We start from the raw sequence: 25648 nt of genomic DNA on the forward strand, positions 1-25648 counted from the left end.
TTACCAAACGTCTGTTTTTGTACCAAGGACTAATCACGTGCGATAAAAATTTGCGTTCCGTCCCAATTTTTCAGATGGTAACTGATTCTCATAGCCATGTATCTATTTGTAATTGGTTAAGGATCTGGAATTATAGTGTAGATGGGATGAAGCCTCAAGAAGTCATAACTGATGATTGTGCAGCATTAATATCAGCTGTGATCACAACTTTTACTGAATTCACTTCTACTAAAACATACATTGAACATTTATTTTATATTTTGAGTGGAACCAATCTAGAAATGCCACCTGTTTATGTTAGACTCGATACGCGCCACTTCATCAAAACGTTGCACAATTTACCATGTCTACAAGGAAATGACAATGAATTGACAAATTATTCTATATTAGATGCATATATTATTTAAAAAAATGTGAAGATTTTGATAATTTGAAAAGTACTATTAAGGACATATTAGACATGTGCTACAGTAAAAAAATATCTTTTACAAAAAGAAAACTCGACAGCATTTTAAAAAATAAAGACGTTTGTTCTCCACCATTAGATGATAATGAACACACCGAGAGTATAGATTTTGTAATTGAGGAACATGAAGTTAATAACGATTTCTTTTCTTGGTTTGATAAAAAAGTTATTTAAAAAAAAAAACAATAACCATAATCACGATGCTGATGCTAGAGAAGACAATCCATTCTATTTGCCGACAATTGCGGCTACACTGCGTAGGATATTATTCAAACTTCCACTATGGTCTAATATATTAGTTTCTCATTTTAAATTTGACAATCTGACTCCATCGTCTGCGGGTGTGGAAAGCTTTTTTAAAACAATTAAACATTTAATCTTCAAAACTAAAACACAGAAATGCAGAATAGATGAGTTCATTCAGATTTTTGCACAATATATAGAAGGTGACCTTAAGTCGTCAAAAGTTGACCTAGAAAATGGAGTTACCAATAAAGTTGTGAAGAAAACAGGTGTTAATAGAAGAAAAAGGAAACATTCTCAGAAAAAACAAATTATAAAAAAGGCCAAGTTAGTTAAAGTACTTAATGAGGACTCCGTTTTTTCAGATAAGCCTTCATTAGTTGAAAATTGGAGAGGAGAAGGTAAAGATGACGATACAGCTACTAAAATACTTAAACAAATTAAACATATGCAAAACGGTAACTTATGTTCTGATTAACATGTTCAGCTCTGAATTAATCTCAATGTACATTAAATGTTTGGCAGGTACAACAATAAAGGCCCATTTACATGATGCCATTTTATTGCACAGAATAGAGTTATAATTGAATGCAATTATTTAAAGGCAATAATTGACCTTCAAGAATTGTAAGCAATTGTTTACACGTTGATAGTCGTAAAAAAATTGAATACAATAATTGAATGCAAATCTAGACAAGAAATAATCGCAAGTGTCTTTTGTTTACATACCATGCGATTATGTTTAGGCGACTATTGCTTTCAAGTCTTGACTTGTCTAAACATTGACTTGTAAGTACGTGTACCATTTACTGGCGACTTGCTTCAATTATTGTACGTATTTGCATTGGCAAATTTTTATTCAATTGTTGAACGTATTAGAGCAAAGGTGTTTCTTCAAAAACATGAGTCAAAAAGTGTTAAAATTCGGTTCTGCTGATTTAATTAAGTTTATTGAGATTTATCGCAGTCATGATTGTTTATGGGATACTGAAAATCTGAACTATAAGAATCGTGATGCACGTAATGCGGCACTAGCCGCATTTGCGCAGGAATTTGGAGTTGAAGGTTTCGGACCGAAGGAAATTACAAATAAAATCAAAAATTTAAGGACGCAGTATCATGGGGAAAGGAAAAAGATTAAAGATTCTATGGGAACTGGTTCTGGTACTGCTGATGTTTTTATATCTAAACTGTCTTGGTATAACCTAATGGATTCGTTTTTAAAGAAAAGTTCTGAACACAGACAAACAACATCAAATATGGTATGTATTTATGTAATTTTGTGAAGTACAGCTAGGTGCAATAGTGTACAATAAAGCATTCCTTCATTTTATCGTATAGGTACCTTAAATAATTAAAAAATGGCATTGTCTTGCCATGGTACAGCATCACCATGGTTAAAATAATGACAATAATTATCACGGATTCTTAAAGCTTCTCTTGTACTATGCCTATTATTCTGTGAAGTTATATTTTCAAAAGCCCCGCTTGAAAAATGTTCTCTCCAAGTACCAAGACGACCTCCACTTCTTGGACATTCTTCATCAATAAAATCTGGTGGTGTATAAGACGCTGGTGAAGTTTTCCTTAGCCAGTTGTGTAATGCGCATGATGTTTTCACTATAACGTCTACTTTGTCTATACTTGTAGTAATTGGCTTTTCGAACACTCGAAATCGGGCTGTTAATATTCCAAAAGCATTTTCTACGATTCTCCTACATCTACACAATCTATAATTATAAATTTTTTGTTCTCTTGTTAAGTCGTTACGACGAGGATATGGTTTCATCAAATAAGGTTTTAAGGGAAACGCTTCATCGCCAACAAGTACTGAATTACTTGGCCAATGTATTGTGTTTTCTTCGATGGCCTTCTTTAATGTGCAATTATTAAATATTCCACCATCAGAGTTTCTACCCTTTGCACCCACGTCAATATACGTGAAACAATAATCGTGATCTACACAAGCTAGTAATACAATACTAAATGTACTTTTATAATTAAAAAAGTCTGAGCCTGTGCAGGGAGGACATTTTACATTTATATGCTTCCCATCAATGGCGCCATTGCAATTGGGAAAATTCCATCTCAATAAAAAACCTTTTTGAATTTTATTCCAGTCCTCTTCACATCTTGGTACCTGTAAAATAATATATGTTTTCAGGATGAAGCTTTCTTCATATCGCAAGCGAATACATCACAAGATGATATCGTTTTTGAATATATCGATAATACAGAAAATAACCCTAATATTCCGAATTCAGATGTACAAGTCCTCCACGCTCCATCTCCGATGCCCAAAAAAACGACCAAAAAGACTTCTGGTTATATAGAATCGGCTTTAAATAAGTTGGATAATATTGAAAAACGGGCGAGACTAGAGAAAACTGATGATGATTTAGATAATTTCGGCAAATATGTTGCATCTTCATTGCGTATATTAAATACCGAAAATAGTATACATGCTCAAGACGAAATACAAGCAGTATTGTCTAAATTTAAACTACTGGATCACAAAGAAAAGGAACGAAAGAACTCTACTCCTATGCCAGAATCTCCATACTCAAAACAAGGCAGTGAAGATACGTGGTGGAACTCATAATTTTTCTATTTTGTAACTGATCAATTACTTTGTAAAACTAGTAAAATTATTATATTCTAAAGACAGCTACTTTTAGTACATACCTTTGTATAATCTTCTAATGCTAAATAAATAGCTTCGAGAACTTCAACCAAGAAAGTACTTATAGTACACTTAGGTACCCTGAATAACTGTGAAAGTGTACCAAGTGAATCTCCAGTTGCCAAATATTTTAATGTTATTTCTAATTTTATTCGAGCAGGAATAGCATTACGCATTGTACTATTTTGCCTTTGTATAGAAGAACCAACTTTATCTAACAAATACTAAAACTGGGTTCTGTTCACACGAAACATGTTCTTGAAGTCATCTTCATTTTCTATTTGCAACTCCAAACAAAGGTTGTTAGATACTCCAAGAATATCTCTCCTTGCTATCCATTTTTTGATCCAACACCTTTTTTTACGTTTTTTTCTCAAAATTTCCTGCCTTAGAAGAGCAGCAACGATTAATACACCCTCACTCACTGCACTCATGTTTACAAATGAGAGAATATAATTGAATCCAAAAATTGCTAAGAAATTATTGTATGTATTGTTTATACCAAGAACATTCTGGCAGGGAAATAGTGCCCAAAAAAGCAATAATGTTGTATGTAGTTTAGACAATGCGAGTCATTTATTGCTTTGATATTATTGTATGCAACAGGCAAGAAACTTGCATCGTGTAAATGGGCCTTAAGTTACGATCCATACAAAATCCGAACAGATTTAGCACTCAAACATTACTTTAAAGAATCTTTACTAAAATTAAATAACGACGTCGTTATTGTTGATTGCCAAACTAATGTGGCAAGTTTTCATGAAACTGTTCTTTTGAATCATTTTTATAGTGCCTTATTTTCAAAACGATGTGTTAACGGGTTTTGTACATCGATTTCAATTGAAAGACAATTTGCTTTCTTACCACTCAATTTGGATATGTTATCCATTTTTGGGATTGAGTCTTTGGAGGACGCGATTTGTTTTGACGAATCATCTAAGTTATGTCTTCATTGTGGCTCTAACGTATCTGTAAATTACGAATTACACGTTATATTTACAGTTGACTTAAACGGTACCGGTGAGCATTGCTTATTGAATATTCCATATACAATAAGAATAAAATCAAAGGTATATGAACTCATCGGAGCTATTGAATTTGTTCCTCCACCCTTTTTAGATAGTATTGGTCATTACAAATGTCATGTTTTAATAAATAGTAATTTCCAATGTTATGATGATAATAAGAGAAAAATCGAACCAAGTTTATTAATACCGATAACTCTACATTTATTAATCTATGCTGCAATTTAAAAGGGTAAATGAAGTCCAACGCTGCTTCCATTACAAATTTTAGACATTTAAAAAAAAACATTCTGAAAAAGTTATTTTTAGTAATAATTTTTAGTAAGTTATGCAAAATGTTGTCACCCTATTTCATTATTTTCATACTAAATTAAAATTGATTTTCTTATACAATAAAAGATGTTTTTATTAACCAATGGTACTGTATTTGTAGCACATTTTTTTCCACAAAAGGAGACAATTTTGTGTTTTTGTTAGCTATCATACGTTAAGCGAAACAAAACGAAAACCAAAAAGTGGACGACTGAGGGTCCGAATTTTAACTAGGTGATAATTTTTAACCAACATGATATCGTGATCTGTTATTTCTTTCACAAAATGTCACAATTTATACTTATACTATAATATAGGGTTTCAAAGAGTAGCCAAAAGTTAATGGTTTTGTTATTATAAGCGTAATAATCTTTCCACGTGAGGGTCCATTTTGAACGCAGGTATGGAAAATAATACAATGTTTTTCTTGTAATTTCTTGTGTCCGCAATTTTTGCTTGGCATTATCTTACATTTTGGCGTAAAGACTTTTTCTTTAGTGCCCTTAGTTTATCCGGTACAAGTGGACCCTCAATCCTCTATGTGCGGATTGAGGGTCCAACTTTAAAGCCCATAATTCCCTTATTTGATTTTCACAAAATCTGGTTCCAACTTTCACAATTCTTTGGGAATGTTCACTAAATCCTGAACATGTTTTCAAAGAAATTCGAGAGAGTGGCCCTCAGAGCACACGCACATCCATCGGACTACTAATGCACTGGAGGGGTGGCACCACCGCATGAATGTCCTGATGTCAAAAAGACCAAATCTGTACCTTTTTATTCAAAAACTTCGTAAGGAAGCAATGCATTTTGATATAATAATAAAAAACAGCTTGTTCCAGTCCCAAAGGAAAAATCGAAAAAATAAATATATTTTATTTGACCAAAAATACAAGCGATTGTTAAAACAGTTACAAAGGGGGGAAATCAATGTAAAAGACTTCTTAAAAAAGGTTGTATACATTCAACTCCTCCAATTAAAACTTTATTTTGTTTATTTTTTGTTGATTAAGTTGAGTTCTAAATCTTAAAGTACTGTTCATTGTCTTGTTTTGTTTAATAAATGATTTCACAAATACTGTTTTTTTATCATCCTTGAACCAAAATAAAAGTTATTGGCATTGATATATATTCTGACATTAGTAGAATCTGGCATTTATAGAATTTGGCATTATTAGAAACTGGCTTTTCTAGAATCTGTCATTTGTAGAATCTGTCAATTGTAGAATCTGGCAATCATAGAAACTGGCGTTTTAAACTCGTCTGGCATTTCTAGAATCTGACATTTGTCGACTAATTCGTATTATAGTATAGATAGAAACAAAAACTACTTGACGGATTTTAACGAAACTTGGCACAGTTATACTTCATACTCCTGGGCAGGTTAAATGCGAAAATGTTTGTTACTCTTTCACGCAAATACTACTGATCCGATTACGATGAAATTTGGTATGTAGGTAGCTGAAGACCCAGAATAACATATAGGTTTTTTATCCCGGAGTTTCCCAGGGATCGGGATTTACACGGAAAGGGTTCCCACGCGGACGTTTATAGAAACCAATTGAAAAACCTAGGTAGAGATGTTACTAGGTTTTTGCTATTGGTTAAGCGTCATACATATTTTGAAGTATCTAAAACAGTCATTAGCAAGGCACATAAAAATTGTCTAATTGCACTAACTATTATGTTAAATTTTACTATTCCGCAAAGTAAAACAATTTATAATTATTCATAAGGAAACAAGACAGGTATAAAGAAAGAATTCTATTCTAAATGGCAGAAGAAAATGTTTCAGGTCTTCTCCTGTATAATTAGGTCAGATGCACTTGCTAGGCTTTGGTTTTGGACAGCCGAGTTGAGCCGAGTAGTCTAGACCCGATATAAGCCTTCGTTTAGACTACTTTATACAACCATCTGGCAAGCAGCCTTTACATGAAGTAGCTTGTATTAAGACCGCTATCCGTATATTTTACGAGCATTGGCGTCTTTCCGACGTCTACACAGCGTGTGCGTCGCGTGGCACTTGTTCGCTGAGCGCGACGATAACGTCGCACGTGGTACTATTTGAGGTACGCGGATAGAGCAAGACGGCGTGATTCTATTATATCTCTTGCCAACAAACGCGTCATTAACCTTTTCACCGCCAGAGTAATATTGAAAATCGGTGTTCCCCACGCCAAGCAATAAATTCCTTCGTTTATACCTACAAAATAATAGTCACGGGAAAAGTGTATATCGATAAAACTTCGATTAATTTTACGTGTTCTTATATTATGAGTAAAAATTGCATAAAAGTACCACAAAATTTTATTGAATTTCTCCCATGTGTCAACTTTACACTACTCAGTACTCATTACCCAAAAATAACAATGATATACACGAACAATTTGCATAAAAAAAGTACTTAATTCAAATATTTTATTCAAAAAGTCACAGCACTAATCCCAGTTGTGACGACACCTTTTGACGTTAAGAAACGCCACTGGCGTGGTCAGCGCTGCGATTTCAAATTTTGCCGCCTTATATTAGAGATGTACCAGTGTGACCCGCTCCTGCTTAGCACGGGTATTTAATAACAATATTTCTCCACTATTTCTTGAATGTAATATTATACATAAAACATTCCTTTTTAATCATTCTATCTATTAAAAAAACGCATCAATATCTGTTGCGTAGTTTTAAAGATTTAAGCATACAAATATACTATGTAGTGATAACATATTTCTAATATTGAATAACGACAAAAGTAGTAACTATACCTAAAAGGTACAATAAACATAGATAGTACGTATTGGCATGATAACTGTGTTTTTTTGTTAGTCCTACAACATTAATAATACCTTTATTGTTTGTTTAATGTATTCAAACAATAACTTACCTCTAAATCGTCACTCCTTAAAGATTCTGCTTCAGAATATGTAACATCATCTTCTACACCTTCTAACACTCTCAACAGCTCTTCTGTCGTCATTTGACTTGAAGACATTTTTGTGGCGCAGATGGTGTACGAAAAATTTATTATACACAAGAATTTATGTACCTATTATTAATAACGTATTGCAACAACACTACGAGTGTCCAGCAGCGCGGGTGACGTCAGAGCGCGCCGTCTGATTCCGTCAGTGGCGTACGAAGCACTGTAAGGGATTCCGCTAATAGAGATGCGCGAGAGTTGCCACAAAATGATCGATTTGCACTTATTTAGTCATGAGTTTATCACTAGATATGGTAGTTTTATTACATATTTAGGTTTGTATTGAATCTAATTTAAAACATATCAGACAAAAAATTTTTTTTTCAGAAAGGAGTGAAGTATTTCAATTTGTTTTCGAAATATTGCATAAAGTGTTTAGATTGTAGTCCTTTTCCTTGCACATCACTAGTTGACGCGTCTTCACGTCTGTGGCGTGGATTTGCGGGCTAAATTTATACATTTTGCATGATGATTTACTTTGTTTTTTTTTCAGGTACAACTGTCTAATTATTATATGTCTTTGTGTAATAATGTAATAAATATGTTTAGGTAATAATAACAGGAGAAAGAAAACACTTGAAACGTATTGTTGTATGTTTATTTTGAACTATAAAAAAGTGATATTTTTGACGTGCTATCACGTCGATGGCGTCGTGAGCGATTTTCAATTTTACGTCTCTTAACGTCCGTGGCGGTGAAAAGGTTAACGTTGCGTTCGCGCGACTTTGGCGCTGCGCAGTCGTTGGAGGGACGGGTAACGCTCGTAAAATGACTATTCAATGCTAGCAGATAAGTTTCTGCATATTTTATGATGAAGGAAATCTGGAATATATGATTTTATACAGATATCCTGACGGATAATCATCGCACAGTCTAGGCCATAGAAGTTAGAAACAAAATTAAGACAATGTTGGCACTCCCTAAAAGGATTTTTTAGTAATCAATCCGTAAATGTATTAAAATAAGGGATAAAAGTTTATACGGGAGTTTTTTTTGAACTGGAAGTATTAAATATTATATTTAGTTACGCCTCTAATTTGAAACTGTATGTGGGTTTTCAAGTAAGGTATATATTATGTGTTTTTTTAAATCACTTTATGACAATCACAATTATTTTTCCTAACTTATACGCAATCGGAGCGCGGGTCATAATATTCAAAAAATTAAAGGATTAAGTACTTCTTCTATGAAATATCTTACATCACACAAACGTCAGTTCAAGTTCAAGGTCACGCGTGGCTGCTATGCGCACAGACGCAGTAAACTTCTTCAGTTCTGCGCATAGGCGACACGGTGTACCGTACCAAAAGTACTAGGAACACATCAGGTGGAAGGTGGTTATTCTGTTATGAAACTAATCGATACCTGCACCACCCTCGTGACGTAGTCTCTCTAGTCGCCACACACACACACACAAGCTTGCATCGCTGTTATTTGTTGCACATAAGTGCCTGACCTTGGACGTTAACTTATCGCCAATTTTACAACTATTGTTGTTATTTCAATTTAATAATACCTTCTGCGTGTAGAAATGTGTAAGTATCAATGATAACGAACAGTGCATGGACTAGAGCAGGTACTGTCACAAACAACAATACATGTAGATTTTTTTTATCTTTTTTAAACAGATACTGAAGTTTAGGGAAAGATTATAAAACCTGCCTACTGAAACCGAATGTCCTCTGCCAGATAAAATAAGTAAACTCGCACAGTTTTCTTAGTTTTACGACTGACGCTACCTATATGCCAGAAAATCCAAAACTATGCCGTAACTAAATAATAGAAATAATCGCTCAAGTATACGAGCTTTATAAAATTCACTTATTTTATCTAGCGTTGGGAGTTCGCCATCATTCGTAGTATCCGGATCGCGAGGGTAATCTGAATAAAACTAAGCTGTGGTCAAATAAAATTGTATTAAATTAACCAAAACAAAGCAGCTAAATGCGCGCGCTTAAAATATTAACATAAAATAAAATGGCACAATATCGAAAAACATCCTGCATATTACTTTACGTAATAGAGACCAATCAAAATGTGTGTAAAGTAAAACGTCAAATAACAGAATGAGAGACAACGGATAGCCGCCATATCGTGGTCACAAGACTTTTTTGATTTCGTCGTAAAGTACCAGGACAAACGCTGCTCCCGTACCTCTGAGAACATTCGAGAAAGCACCTTTGAAGAACGCGCCCGCACCTTCATTCTTCAATATAGTAGCCCAGCAATGAGCGGTGTTCTTGTAGGGCCGTTCGTTCAAGGGCTTGCCCGACTGCATCATCATTCGCCGTCGCACCGTGTCCAGCGGATATGATGCGATACCCGCAAACGTAGTCACAGTCTGTAAGCAATTCGAAGAATGTAATATAATATGTATATAGGTTTACAAAATAATATTGTAATAAATCAACGTCTTGTTTTTGTATGTTTGCGTGAATCGCGGTACCAACTTCACGTCAATCGAGAAACCAGTGAACGAAATCGAAAACGACCAGTGAAGATAAGATGAAAAGGATGGAGGAAGAAAAAAGTAACAAAAACTTTTTTTAGCTATAGGAAAATATGGCAGTAGTTTACAGTAATAAATCTAGATTTTATTTTGCAAAATAACTATACGTGATGGGATATTCTGATAGTCATTTTTAGAATCTGTGACCTTTAAAATATAATTCAGTAAAAATATTCCATGCAATAAAACAAAAATTGGGACCGCTGCTTGCGGGTTAATTTAAATCTAAGCACCAAATTGAGATGAATGCAAATTACGGGATGATATTAATTTGTTAAAACCGATTGTAATTATATTTTTGACAATATAATCCTTTGTAATTTATCTCTTTGCCACTTTGTTAATTCATAGTAAGGTACCTGCGGGTATTAAGGCCTGTCGGGTAATAAGGCCTAAATCACAAAAAACGTACGAAATACAGTAGTTGACGATCAAGATTACTGTCACACAAGCTCAGAGCGTATACAAGTCGCTGCAAAGTGGCGGACGCACTCTAGCACTTCTCCTCCCGCAAATATCGTCGAAATCATTCAGAAGTGCGGTTCAGCAGCACGAATTATAAAAATTGACTCTAGTAAAACGTAAGTTGTTTAGAAAATATCATATTAACAAACCTGTATTGACTGTCCGCTTATTAATTAATGTATGCTTGTCCGTAAATTACCGTTTTAAGAGACTTGTAGTTATAAAAATTATATTATTATTCTTTTCTGTAAATAGGTGGTTGGCGGATATTAAGGCCTATAAAATTTTACAATAGGCCTTATTATACTCCTATTTTTTTAACTGCTATATAAGTAGGAGCGTGTTTTTAAAATGTTTTTTAGTGGTAGTATATACGTAGTTTATATTTTCAATTTATATATTATTGTTTTTAGTGCTTACAGTCACGATGCCTCCCAAACGAGCATTGTGGTCAGAAGGCGATCTGACAAAAATAAATCACAAAAAAAAAATGATCGGTACTGTCATGATTGCAAATAAGATAGAATGGATGATGCTATGAGGCAATGTTCGCGATGCTCTAAGTGGTACCACGAAAAATGTGTCGGTTTGACTGCAGAATATACTGATGATTTTAAATGTCCTGATGGATGCGAATAAGGACATTTTTTTAATTTATTAAGACTACTATGCTTTCTATTGCCTTATGTTAATGATTATTGATGTCAAGAATACTAATTTACTTAGTTTAAGTTGATTTTTTAATAGTTTATAGTATAGGCCTTTTTACCCTACTCTATTATAATAAGGCCTAAAGACAGCGTTTTTTTAAAAGTGATATAATGTTTTAGTTTTAAGCTTTAGAAGCTATTTTTTGTTTAAACTCGGTAGTAATATAAGTACATGACTTATTAGTATAAAAACTGGTTGATTATATTGGATATTCTTCATTTTATTACAAATCTCCCTTAGCTAGGCCTTAATACCCGCGGGTACCTTATAAGTGCTAAAATCGTTTAGTTACCTGTGCTATCATCCAGGTGATGATGAGAGGCGTGTTGTTGGGGTCAGGGAGCATGCCACGTGCTGTATCAAACACGCCGAAGTAGGTAGCGCGGTAGATGATAATTCCTTGCACCGACACTACGAAACCTCGGTACACACCAATTATACCGTCAGTCTTTATAGTTTTCATAACACAGTCTACAAGCCCTTGGTACTCTCTGTCTTTTGCACCTTTGCCGACGTCTGCTGCCAATCTGTTTAAAATAACAAAAGATATATTTAATATCCAAAAGTTAAGGTCTCTTTTCAATAGAATTGCTACAAAACGTTGTGAAATTACCGTCCCACTGCTGGGCAAATTTCTCTCAAACGAGGTAAGGGTGTAGACCTTGAGTCCAACAAGCAAGCCGAAGTACATAACAAATTTACGGCCTGCAAAGGTGTATCACTATGTTTTCTTTCACCGTTAGAACAAGTGATGATTATTTCTAATACACACAACTTCAAAACGTGAAAAACGTCATTGACGCTGCCTCAGTTTTGGATAATCGACCGCTTGCGTGCAATAGATATGCTGACTAATAAATACTGTAGTGTTTTAACTGCATTTAAAATTGTAGCACAAGTAGATGTAGCTATTAAAATAAATATGTAAACGTTATACTACAGGTATATAATAGTAAAATCACCTGGTTCTTCCATAATCTAGCGGATATACAAAACACATAGAAGTTGCACCAGCGGCGCCGCCCGAAGCCAAGTTTCCAGCAAAATATTTCCAAAACTGAGTATTTTTATTTACTCCCTCGAGGAACAACGACTTGTATACATCCTTGAAGGCAAAGTTCAACGCCTGCGTAGGGAAATATCGTATCACATTAGCGAGGTTTCCGCGCCATAGTGATCCGATACCTTGCTCTCGAGGTATACGGATGAAAGCGTCGACAATACCTGAAAAAGTAAATTACATTAACTAATTAAATATCTAAGTAACTCCCTTGTTCAGAGACCCTTGCTCAGCATTGGGACCGAGGAAAGTTTTAATTCGAATATGAGGGCTCAGATGAAAGATTTTGTAGGCAAATGTAAACGAGAAGTTTCAACAAACTAAATATGCGATGCCGGTTTTGGATACATCTCCTGGATTTTCAAATAATGTATGGGGGCGCCCTTAGTGTGGCTTTGAATCTAATATTGGGAAAAAGTGGTAACCAAAGAAACATAAGAATCATGAACCGAAGAGGGAAGACAAAAGAAACTGAAAAGTGACATTGTAGATTACAACAGAGACGATATGCGTTATTGGAGACAATTATAAAAGCCAAATATTAAAGTCTTGTTTCTATAATTTGTAAAATCCTAACCTTTATATCTTTTGTCCGCAGGAATCTGTTTGTTTATATGCTGTACTTGTAAAATAAGTTTCACTCTTTCGATTGGCGCCACAGCAGTTTTTGACGTCGCAGCTGATATACCACCAGCGAGGAAATCTTTCATAAATCCAACCGATTGTGGCTTTCCTCCTCCTTTCTTATCTTTGTCTTTATCTTTTTTATCCCCCATCTTCTTTTCTGGCCTTTGGTTATCCTTTAAACAATACTGATAATTTTATTAAAAACAGCAATCATAATAGACATAATTTTCCCCCATTTCACAATTGAAAAGAATTTTGAGATCACAACAATTTTTCTTAATATTTCGTGTTGACTTTGACAGAAACTTTCAAGATTATTTATCTTACAAAAGACGGCTGCTTTTACTTTGAATTTAGAATAAAGAAAAATATTGAAGTGAATCAAAAAAAGGTTGTAATGTTTTTGCAACAAAATTTGTGGAACTAAAATTAAATAAATTATACCTATGTACGTAATATTTTAATATTTATAAACTAATTAATTAGGATTTTAGTTGAAATTCTTAAAGGCAATGGAAAACTGAAAGCATAAGAAAAATATCAAGTAGTTTCGGTTTAAGTAACCGTGTAGACAACAAGACTATTAAAATTCGGTTAAGACCAGTAAATACAATCTTGTCAGCCTACACAACGGTGCAAAGATTGGTAGGAATTCTGGTAATTAAACGGGTTTGACGTAGAATGGGCACTTTGAAAAATATAAACTCAATAAAAAAATCCGTTAAACATTTGGTGCACGATACAATGGTCACTTCGCAAAACAGGCTTCTCGGAGAATAGACACTTGGCTGGACGGAACGTGAAATGGGCTTTTTGCGAAGTGTCCGTTTTGAGAAGTGCACCAAAAGCAAATTAAACATGGGTACATTTTGCGAAGTGCAAATTCTGCGTCCGATCCAATTAGACAATGGGGTAGGGATAGACAGAGAAAGCCACCTGCAACGATCCCTACAAACTGTTCTACCTTCGTTCACATGTGGCAATACCTGCAGATAGTCTAATTAAGAATAACTTAGCAAACTTGACGTAACGTCCAGTTTGCTAAAGTAGCTAACCATTTCATGAACACGTATCCAACAAATCCTGTATTTCAATTTGGTGCACAAAGACATACGTCTTTGAATTTATTTATATTTTTACCGGAAACAAATAGCTACGTGATCAATTTTGCTATCTGGCCATGCTATATGTACAATTTAGGTAGTTATAAATGCCAGTATATTTCGTCTCTATTTCTAATATGCTTAACTACTTATTTCAAATCAAATGTTAGTAATTGACAGAGCCCTAATTATATAACTTACACTTATAGCTCTTCTATAGTTATGCCACCAAAAATGCACAACACGTAGCAGTGAGATGGAGAAGACTAAGAAATGAATGCTTTTATGCTTCGAATAAATAAGGGACTATATATATACTGTAGACATGAGAAACAATATCAGGCTAAATATTAGACTACATGAGAATGGAAATATAACACCATAAGTATGTAGATACTTATACTGTTCTATTTAAAGAAAATGGTATTTGTATTGTTGTGTTTGAAATAATCACCTCTGAAGGTTTTTCTAATTCTGCTTAGTAAAATTAAAATAGTTGTAATACGGAGTACAAGATATCTTCGATGACAATACGTGACATATTGGTATTCACATATCTGTCAATTTTTGCCGTTTAATCTATGATTGACATCCAGTAGGAAGTATTCAAAATGAGTTCGTAGCTCTATTACAGTCAAAATTATAGGTGTATTTTGAATAGGTACGTATTCGATAAAGTCAATCGGGCTAAACTCTTTCGCTCTTCTGAGAACTACGACCAGAGCCGTAGCTACTGTTGTGGATGTCGTTAACTTTATTCACCGCTAATGACTCACTAACGAAAGTGCATTAGTTCTCTCTGCTGCTACCTTAATCATCTGCAACAGATGAATACCTACAGGCCAATGATGATGATTGGATATGGACTATGAGACTATGAGGCTACCCAAATATAGGAATCGAACCCAGAGCATATGTAAATAAAATAAATTAATATGTGATTTATCAATTTAATAAACGAAAAAATATTAAATAATACAAAATTTACCTCTATCACAGCTTTTATGAAACATATGCAGACATCAAAAACACAGGTAACGAAGTGAAGTCTTGGCCGGGGTCCAAAATTCCTTCATACAGTTAGAGCAAGCTGTAATTACTTAATTCTCGCCACATCAAATTAAATTATATTCTTAATAGACTATAGATATTCGACCTTAAAGGATATTTTTTGTAAATATTTTATTTTTAAATCTTATACAAACTAAATATCTACACGAGACAACGTCAACACAAATGCATACTCAAAAAAGGTTCGTACTTTTTCGACATATAAATTCCGTATTCAAAAACTGATTCCGGAACCACATCGTATAAGTACTTATTATGAAATACTTTTTTCTACCTTTTGGTAAAACGAATAAAATGCTTGATTTATTTGTAGTTGAATTTGAATCATTGAATAACGATATAATAACTATATTTTCGTTCTTTCCAGTATAAAAAAGTTAAAACTAAAATTACATAATATACAGCGACTGTAATAATAATATGTTTGCCAAGACCGAAGAAAGAGTGAAGTTTTTAATATTGTTGAAGTTGTATTAAGAATATTTTGATTTACTTTAATATGTAGGTATGTGGTGTTGTGATCGACGTTTCGGATTTTTCGTCACAGAAGTGTTTTCCCACGCAAGCAAAGCTATAAAAAGAAGGCGGCGGCAGTCGCTGCTTCTTCGGCGGCCACTAAAAAGCTATTTTAGCGATAAGAAACAGACTAATACATACCAAAACTTTAAAAACATCTATAACTTCATTAATCAAAAGCTAGCAAAAGCAGAAATAATGTTTGTAGTGTCCAGTGTAAAGATGTTCGTAAAGGTCACTGGTTTCTTCCAGCGTGAAGAGCCATTGGTTCACATGATTCATGAAGAATTAAAGAAACTCGTGAGAACCATTTTTAATCTTTTTTGTGTAAAAAGCGCGCCTACGTCAGTTGAAGGCCTAAATGAAAAATATTATGTTCCCCTTAAGGATATTGTACTAGAAGATTCAATCAGAGAATTATTGGAGAACTCTCAAGAACATGATAAAATAACATTTATAAAGTAAGAAATCACGTAGCCGCTTGCAAACATCTGCTAACAAAAACATCAATGGATTATTCTTTAATAAAATACTTGGCAATTTTGAACCCCAAAGTAAAAAATAATAAATAATAAAAAAACAGAAACGTGTTTATAAAGACTTTTTAAAAATTGCCAAATCTTTGGCTGTTGAGTATGAATAATCGGCACTAATAAATGAATGCTTATTGTTGATGCGACAACTTCAAAAACAAAATACAGAAGAACAGCTAAGGATTGAAACTTACTGGGCGAACATTTTTAAATGTACTTTGGATACTGGATAAAAAATGTTCCCCAACTTGGAAAACATTGTAAAGGCCGCATTAACACTGTCGCATGGCAATGCAGATGTCGAGAGGGGCTTTTCATGCTCGGGTAGAATTTTAACACCAGAAAGGGCTAACATGTGTCAGAGAACCCTAGATGCGCATTTGACAGTTAAATCGGCAATAAAAAACATGTACGAAAACCAGATTCATTCGGTCCCCTTAACATCTGAATTGATGAAATTTGCCAGAACGGCATATATAAGATATAATTTTTTTTTGCGAAGAACAGAGGCAATATGAAGAAATAAAGTAGCTCGATAAGAAAAGAAATGAGGAACTTGATAGTAAAAAAAATTACTTAAAAGAAAGTATGAAGAAACTAGGACGAGTATTGAAGAAGGTGAGCAACGCTAAAAAAAATAAGAGAAGAAGAAAAAGAAGAGGGAGACAATTGACAGGTATAATAGCATGCTTTGTGATTGTTTCTAATTGGTTTGTTTGTGTTTATTTCTGTGCACGATTTCGCATCGTAGTTATTATTTACAGATTAATTAAAAATGCGAATGCCTTGTTGAAGGGCGGAATTTAATAAAAAGACATGGTTTCCGTAAACATGGCAAAAACTATGCTAGAGTCTGTTGTAAAGGAAAGAACAGAAGAAGAGCAACAGATACAAGAGGGCGAAAAAATTCAGAAAATCATAGATAAAAGGAAGAAAACATTAATAACAAACTGTTTCAACAAAGTTTATTTGAAATGTTGTTTATTTGAGTTATTCACCAACTCGACACAAGAGACTGGACACACGTGTCCTAATGAGTCACACCAGCACATCAAAATATGACTATTAAACATACTGTATTTAATTTGTGTACTTATGCTGATAGTAATAGTTTTTGTTTTATCAAAATCGAGTCAAAATTACCGAAGTTACAGTGTTATAAAGTTTCACTGCTTTTTTAAATTTGCGTTGCTTCGCGCGCTATGCGCTGACGTCTCGTTGCGACAGACACGCTTGTTCGACTGCGGGTGATGCGGAGTTTTGATTTGAAAAGTGATTTGCATTTAATATTTAAAGAGTCTGTGTATGTGTATGTCTTATAAATTGATTAGGACATTATTCTCATTGTATTAATAAAGCGCGATCGAAGAAGGTTTTGTGAAAGGACAGTCGGATAACCTACCAAAAGTCGATATTTTTATGGTTGCACAATATTTGTCCGGAAATGGTGATTATGTAGCAGCTGAAATATATTATATATTAGCTTAGCCTTTCTTCCAAGCTATGTTGGAGTCGGCATCCAGTCTAACCGGATGCAGCTGAATACCAGTGTTTTTCGTGGAGCGACTGCCTATCTGACCTCCACAACCCAGCTACCTGGGATAACACGATACCCTTCGGTAAGACTGGTTGTCAGACTTTCAAGCTTCTGATTACAGTTAACGACTGTCAAAGATCTTCGAAAATGACAGCCGGGACCCACAATTTAACGTGCCTTCCGAAACACGGAGGAACTCGATATGTGTAAGATGGTCACCCATCCACAAATCAACCTCGGCAAGCATGGCTTAACCTCAGAGATCGATCCGGGCGGCTGTTGATAACTAAAGCTCAATGTAGCAGCTGAAATGCGAGGTATAAAACTAAATAGGTAAGTAAGTACCTATACTTAATGTCTAACTAGCTACTCATTTATATTTCTAGGTAGATATTTCAAGCAAGTTGACCGTTTGTTTTTTGTCGGCAGAAAAAAACAATTTTTGGGGTTTTTTTTCACTGGAGTTGGTACACATAGGAACAATACAATATTTTCTAACCATTTTGTTTTTCCACTATAAGCAAAACAAATTATTTAAAGCGAAACCGCGAGAGCGCAACGAGCCTATGTAGGTATCGGCAAGTACTGACGAAATAGCAGTGTCGCGAGATGACGTCACACGTCCGTGCGGCCGCTTCGCCGGAGTTTGGCGCGAAGGCCATACTTTGACGTTTAATATCTCAGTCATTTTTGAAGATACGAAAAAAATAAAAACAGATTTTTTGTCCTTGAAGTACCTAGTTTTTAAATATGCTCATAACAAAAATCATTGGTGTGTCATATGGACACGCCATGATTTTTACGCGTGTCCACATTGTGTTGTGAAACTCAAATTAAATCACTTTTATGTTTTCGTCAACTGGACACACGGTCGTACTTTACCCGAAGTCTTTACAAACTACACAACACACACAAGTCACGCAGGTTAATGTTTTTGACACATTTATCTAGTAAACACATTGAAGACAAGAATTTTTTGAAATGAATGCATTATTATAAAATAAATGAGCAATAAAAAAAATGTTGTTGTTTATTTGACAGATATCGCGTGTGAATTTTTTTTATTGGTTGTTTTATGAGGTACAGTTTAGGTACAGGTTGGGGTGATACACGACTATGCGCGTCAATCTGACGTCAGTGAATATCTATTTAGTATTTTTTTTGCTAGAGGGACAGTTTTTTTCCACATAGGTACAGTTTAGTACAGTATAGGTACAGTTATTTGGTGCAATTTTTGTGACTATTCAGACATGTCTCACGCTATCCTGACGGACACCAATAACTAACTATTAGTAATTAGTATCCAAAGATATCTTCGTGAAGTCCTTTTAGGAAGACAATGGCTTATAATATCTATTGCGTCTTCAGTTTGATTCCCTTTGGGAAATTGGGATTTTATTAAATTATTACAATAATGGATATAAATAGATGGAAGCGTTTAAATAAAAAAGTTCATATAAGAGGAAAGTGCAGAAATCATACCAACAAATGATAAATGTGCCGAGTTTGAGATTTACATCGAGCCACGAACGTTCTGTAATAATTTTAAGGATGTTACAACAGGTAAGACATGGGAAAAAGCCATTACGTTAAATTGTAAGGAGAGTCATTGAAAGGGATTTAGTTGAGTTAAAAAGTATAACAACAGAGAACAACAAAGGCCCAATAATAAAGAAAAGCAATCGCGGTAACAATGTTTTATGTTCAGGTGTATTCATATTATCAAAAAAGAAACAAGACAAATAGTTTCTCACTAATGATGATCACGTAGTAGAATTCATATCAGTTTATTGAATAAAAAAAATAGTCAGACCCAGCAGCGAAATAAAGAAATACGTGGTTATCGTGCAGCAAACTCAAGATGTTTTTGAAAAGCCACTAAAACTTCTTATTTAAACATTTATCAGTGTGATTATGATGAATTCCAGCGCAATAGAGAGGCCAATGTTTTCAAAATTTCAATGATTAAGTGTAAAATGGTAAGTTTTTTTATTGTAGGAAAATGTTGTTCATACAAGGATATGAACAACATTTTCCTACAATAAATTTTCCTTTCATTACATACCCTGTAAATAAAGATAATACAAGTCCTTATTAAAGAAATAAAAGTTTTATTATTTCAAACAACAATAATTTTTGTGAACAAAGTGAGATCAATGTCAGGCTTAAAAAGTTTAATAACTGAGATAATCACGAATAAGGTAATTCCTTTTCTTTTACAATTACAAGTTCATCCACGGCCATCTCGCAGTTTGTAAGGCTCGAATATAGCTTTTAGTCAGAAAAACGGTCAACATCCAGGAATATGACCGTGGTAGTTTGATCACAACTAAAACATAAAAATAGCAAAAGTTTACATTATGTAGAACCCTAATGAATAAATGTATTTTATTACGACGAATGTGCCGGCAATATTAAAGCCAATTTATATTTATTGTAATGAATATTTTTTAAATTCATGACTGTTGTGTGTGTTTTTCGTGGTTATAAACGTTTACCAGCCTGTAATAGACCTGGCCCCGGAACCACCACAAGATCATATTTTGTTACTTGGCTGTCACAAGCATGGGTCAACTCAGAATTCGTCCGTGCTGACATACTTATAAGAAATTGGATAATGAGCAAATATCGAGAATAGTCAGTAATGGTTTAAAAGGATTATGGGAATTTGTGCGGCAGCGGGGCGTAAAAGCAACAGAAATAAAAATATGCTGAAATGTACTTAATTCTAAATACCCCCTTAATATTTTTTAACGCCAAAATAATAACAATTAATTCAAGAATTTCCTTAATATTGATGACAAGCCACAAATTTTTAAGTACTATATATAAACTATGTGGTTTTTAGGATCGGATTATCGTATTTACCACCGTATATCGTACACCGCACCTATATTGTGGTAACTAGGCAAATAGAAAAAAAATATACACGCGATCAATATTATTCTTCAAATCGACGATGGTTAACATTTTCTCACAAACATCCTGATGGTTTATGTGCCCCTGGTGTTGCAATCTGTTATTCTGCAGTTATTGATCCAGAATTGCACCGATGTTCGCTTAGTTAGAGAGAGAATGAGAGGAGGGATATTTGCTGTCTTCTATTACTCCTAAGCCGATTATAGAACAACGAAAATGTTGGATGAGATATTTCTTATCACAAAAAAATAAATAAAAGAATGACTTAACAGTATATTTTTACATGATCATAAATTATTCCAAAAGTTGCAATAATAAGGTAGGTTACCTAAAATTCTCCCGCCTCTTGACAACACCAAAGACCGGCAGGCGACGATTCCTGCAAATAATAAACACAATGTCAAATAATGTTGTTGTTATTTCAATCAATTATTAAATATTAATAATATTAGTAATACTAATATTTTTAATTAATTTATTTTACTTTTGGTCGTTCATGGTTAGTTAGGCTGATCTAAAAGTCGGCGAATTCGCATTAAGTACATATGTTAGCATTATTAAATTTATTGTGATATAACTAGCGAGCTATTATTACCTACACAATTATCTATGTCATATCCATTATTTCAAGCTCGTTAACCTCAGCCCCACGGAGTATACATAGGTGCATAGATTTCAAAGATAACCGCTTTGATCTCATGTCGCCCTGGTAACTCGTATCGCTTAGCGACAAATATTGTGAGACCGTCGCAAATGTGGTACAGGGGCTACGACTACGGCAAGTATTGGCGAATATGGTTAAATAGGATAGATGTATTGGTCATTTTTTATCAAAATAAAATATACTTTCGAGTTTAGGTTCCATTAAATGTAGCTATGGCTAGGTATATAAATTTATGGAAAATTAAATAAATTGTTGATTATAATCAGCAGGTATGAGTTTAAAAGTTTCATCACTGTACATTTGATGATTCCAAAGAAAAACTCAGACAAGCTTTTTCGAATAATAAATAGACATGTTTGTTAATTTTCTACATAGTATTCCATATAGTCCTATTGCACAAAATATTGTTCAAATTATTGTCGTTCAGAATGTTTTAGAAGCAGTATTTTCGTTTTTCATACCATTATTCCTCTCTGAGATTACCATTCTTTTATTGATAGGTAAATTCATTTATAGGTTTTTTGCAATAAATACCTACAGATAATATTTTTGTTTGCTTTTATGCATGTTTTAGGTTACTACAATAAATAACGGCTACACAATAATAATATTTCAAGAGTAGGCCGCGTACCAAATGTCGAAATACGTCGTCGCGCTTAAGTCGTAGATGTGAGTACGCGAATGACCAATCTGAAAAGTCAATGGGCAGGGCACTTGGCAAGACGTAAGGATGGAAGGTGGACCAAATCAGTAACGAACTCGCGACCATGGAACGGGCGAAGATCGCAAGGATGGCCTCCAACTAGAAGGTTGGATGACAATGTGAAATGAGATTTAGATAGATAGACACAATAATAATGCTTAGATAAATGAAAGAGTACGGCATAGTAACATAATAAGATTATAGCAAATTCTTATTTGCCAATGCAAAGATTACGCATTAAACAAATAACTATACAATCGACAGTCACGTCCTTATTCACATCGTTTCCATACCGCTGTATCGTTTGAATGATTCACGTAATTCATTCAGAATATGGCTAGACACGCCCATTAGTCACTATTGCTCTTTCCACCCCATTATTGCATCCCTGTCGCCAGTAGCTTACCAATGAATGGAGTCATATATGTGTTGGTGCAATGGTCAGACACAACCTCTACTAAGCTATGAATTCCTAGTACTTTTCACTGCATTCGATGCCGAATACGGATTCAGATCCCACAGCCCACTACGCAATCGAATTGGAGAATCAAATATTTATCAACTTATTTGTCAGAACTTTATTTTAAACAAATTGTAACTCGTAGAAATGGCCTTCGAGTGACTGTAGTGCAATGCTTCAAAATAATTTGGTTGATTGTGGTCTATTTAAATAAAATTTGAATAACTGTGTTTGTTAGCTGCCTACTGATAGAACTAAATTTAATTTAAACTCAAGGGATATAAAGTATTCAGAAAACATGCAGGTCTTCTTTTAAATTGTGGCTGCACTATTTGATTTTTTTTTCATTATTAACTCCATGGTTATATTTAACTGATAAATTGCAACATCTAAAATGTACTGCTACGCAAAATGCTACGTGTCTATGTTGTCTACGTAAATTGCTACGCGTTTACCTAACCTCTACGGGTCTACGTAAAATGCTACACCAACATTTTGCTACGTTTGTTGAGACGTACAGATGTTCAGATTGACAACGCTTTATTTAAAAAAATATTTTATAAAAAGAAATTTCTTCACCATAGTTATTATTATTTGTAAAAAAGCAAAAAGTAACTAATTTTCATTAGTTTATTCATAGCTTTATTAGTACAACGAATTAATCGACTTCATCAAATGTCAAACCATGTAAATCAAAAATACTTTTAACTACATAATAACAAAAAACAAAAAAAAAATACAATTTGTATCACACAAAACACTATGAGGTTCTATAACATGCGTAACGTAACCTTTGTCCAACAAACTCGACAAGGAAAAAGATGAAAAACAAATCTTTGGATGCATATATGCGTCGGGACTGCCCGCTCATAAGCAGTCTATAGTAAACACGTGATTCACTGATTTACTACTGGGTCTGTTAGCTCAGTTGGATAGAGCGTCGTAGTTAATTGGTTGACGAAGGTCGAGGGTTCAATGCCCTCACAGACCTTAATCTTTTTATAAGCTATATGTTATATTTATTTCTATTCTGATAAGTGAACACCTTACTTCTCCTTGTAATGCAAAAAAATAATCCAGTTTTCATTACTTCCGCCTTTATCTTGGTATAAGTATTAAAATGTTCGTTATAAAGAAAAATCCAATTTGCTCGAAATTGAAAGATATAAGTATACGTCGTTTATTATGTTGTTTTAAGAAAAAAGGGCTTGTCTATTAATGAAAAAAAATATGGCTCGTGAGGGGATCGAACCCTCGACCTTCGCGTTATTAGCACGATGCTCTAACCAACTGCGCTAACGAGCCCTTGCGGAAAATTTCAGATTTCAGGTTCTGCATCGTCCTGAAAATATTATGATTAAATACTGCAAGATTCGGTGAAGCACCTGCAGGTCATAATAGTTCTTATGTAATTAATTTATGACTGCAATGCAATTCTTTTGTAATTTTATTTTTTAACATAAATAAATAAAACTATTTTAAATAATGCTGTATGCATAATTATCACCTGAAAACCTTGTTTAAAATATGTAGTTAAGGGGTTTATTGTTTATAAATACAAACAAACGCTAAAATGTAAGCACGGATTCGTTCATTTTGTATTTACCAGCGCCCTCTCTCTCTGCGGAGGTTCTATCAGAGAACTCAGGTTATATTTCTAAGCTTCGTACTGGCTGTTCGCCTTAGTAATGCTGCTTGCTCCCACTGGGTGGCGTTGTTCCGTCGACATTCGTTCATTTTGTAGTTACTGCATATTAATAAATGAGCATTTCTCAAAATATTTGACCATACTCTCAAAAATAGTCTAAAAATAAAATTCATATATATTGGACATATTACGCTAAATATAGGTAGCTTAAACTATTCAAATTTTGAATTTGTGATTGATTTTCTGTTTTAGAGATGTTTTATATAAAAAAAACTAAAATATTAGTTAAGTGTAAAATAAAAGTTCTTTTTTTGTTACTTGGAAATCAGTGTAGAATCATAAAAACTCACTCAAATTGTTTTGTTTTGATATTTTTCTATGTAGATTATAACATTACAACATGTTGAGAAAAGAAAAATTGTGAATAATGTAATACAATATTTTTTATTGGCACTACATCTGCTTTTTTGTTACCATTAACACTTTCTACTCACAAAGTTTTGTTTTTCTATTAAATTGAAAAGGAATAATGCTATATTTCTTATTTATTATAAAATATATGTCATAAAGTTAATTTTAAACCATTACCTATTGTCTTTAATTTAAATTTAAAATAATAACAATATTTAACATAATTATCAGCTTTAGGGACAGTAACAAAAATAGAAGCTTCAGAACAAAATTGGAAATATTAGGCTTAGCATACACATACTTGACATTATCATAAAATGGAAATAAAAAGTAGTAAAAATCAGTACAGAATAAAAAAAAATACGAATGTTTTAAACATTCCAAAAATAAAAGGTTCATCAAATGAACTAAAGGAAACAAATAAAAACTAGTGCCTACTTATTTATCACTAGTCTTCATACAAAGTCTTATTCTCTTTGGTCAAATCAACATTATGGTATTAAAGACAAAACGTATATTTTTAATCTCACAAACACTTAAAATACTTACTTAAAAGTAAAACAATATTTATAATACTTTAAAAAATCACTTATTACAAAACACACACTCATCCTCAGGGTAGTGGTCGTAAACACAGAAAATTTTACAGGCCTTACACCAAAAGAAATTACTTTCCAGTAACAGTCTGACCTGTTCAACATTCATTGCTATTACAAAATGAGGAAGAAGACTATTCAATGTATGATTAGTTGTACTTCCACATCCGAAACATTTTTCTGACAATATGAAATGTGTTGCTGACCAGGGCCAAGCAATATTATGTATGATAAAAGTACGAAAGTCGGCCTTCTTCAGAAACTTATCAATATCAAGGTAAATCACCATTTTTGACACACACCTAGTGGTATTTTACCTTTAAAATGAAAAAAATAAATCTGATAAATACCCGCTTCAGGCCGCTTCTCATCTGTAGGTGTAGAGTTTACTTGAGTCGAATCCTGACATATC

At 33.7% G+C, this 25648-nt stretch overlaps 2 protein-coding genes and 1 non-coding gene across 5 annotated transcripts in view; 1 reads left to right on the top strand and 2 right to left on the bottom strand.

Moving 5' to 3' along the window:
• The first annotated feature begins 1611 nt into the window (after nucleotides 1-1611).
• On the top strand, nucleotides 1612-3324 carry LOC142986619 (uncharacterized). The gene is made up of 2 exons (XM_076135155.1): nucleotides 1612-1975; nucleotides 2899-3324. Exons 1-2 carry the CDS (start codon nucleotides 1612-1614, stop codon nucleotides 3309-3311), a joined length of 777 nt encoding a protein of 258 aa, XP_075991270.1. The 3' UTR covers nucleotides 3312-3324.
• A 6285-nt stretch (nucleotides 3325-9609) lies between these two features.
• The window catches only part of LOC142986585 (ADP,ATP carrier protein 1-like), a 104375-nt gene continuing 88336 nt past the window's right edge, over nucleotides 9610-25648 (bottom strand). The window contains exons 2-6 of one of the 3 annotated variants that reach the window (XM_076135100.1): nucleotides 21083-21133; nucleotides 13026-13260; nucleotides 12351-12612; nucleotides 11681-11915; nucleotides 9610-10044 (exon numbers count right to left, since the gene is read on the bottom strand). In XM_076135100.1, the coding sequence (XP_075991215.1) occupies nucleotides 9802-10044; nucleotides 11681-11915; nucleotides 12351-12612; nucleotides 13026-13224 (939 nt within the window). In that variant the 5' untranslated portion in view covers nucleotides 13225-13260; nucleotides 21083-21133 and the 3' untranslated portion in view covers nucleotides 9610-9801. Of the gene's footprint in view, nucleotides 10045-11680; nucleotides 11916-12350; nucleotides 12613-13025; nucleotides 13261-14632; nucleotides 14734-21082; nucleotides 21134-25648 lie in introns of those variants that run through there. The other 2 variants (XM_076135098.1, XM_076135099.1) reach the window with 2 other exon arrangements.
• Nucleotides 23813-23886, bottom strand: TRNAI-AAU (transfer RNA isoleucine (anticodon AAU)). Its single transcript has one exon. It is a non-coding gene; the product is annotated as a tRNA-Ile (tRNA).

Source organism: Anticarsia gemmatalis, chromosome Z, assembly GCF_050436995.1.
Source record: "Anticarsia gemmatalis isolate Benzon Research Colony breed Stoneville strain chromosome Z, ilAntGemm2 primary, whole genome shotgun sequence".
NCBI classification, from domain to species: Eukaryota; Metazoa; Arthropoda; class Insecta; order Lepidoptera; family Erebidae; genus Anticarsia; species Anticarsia gemmatalis.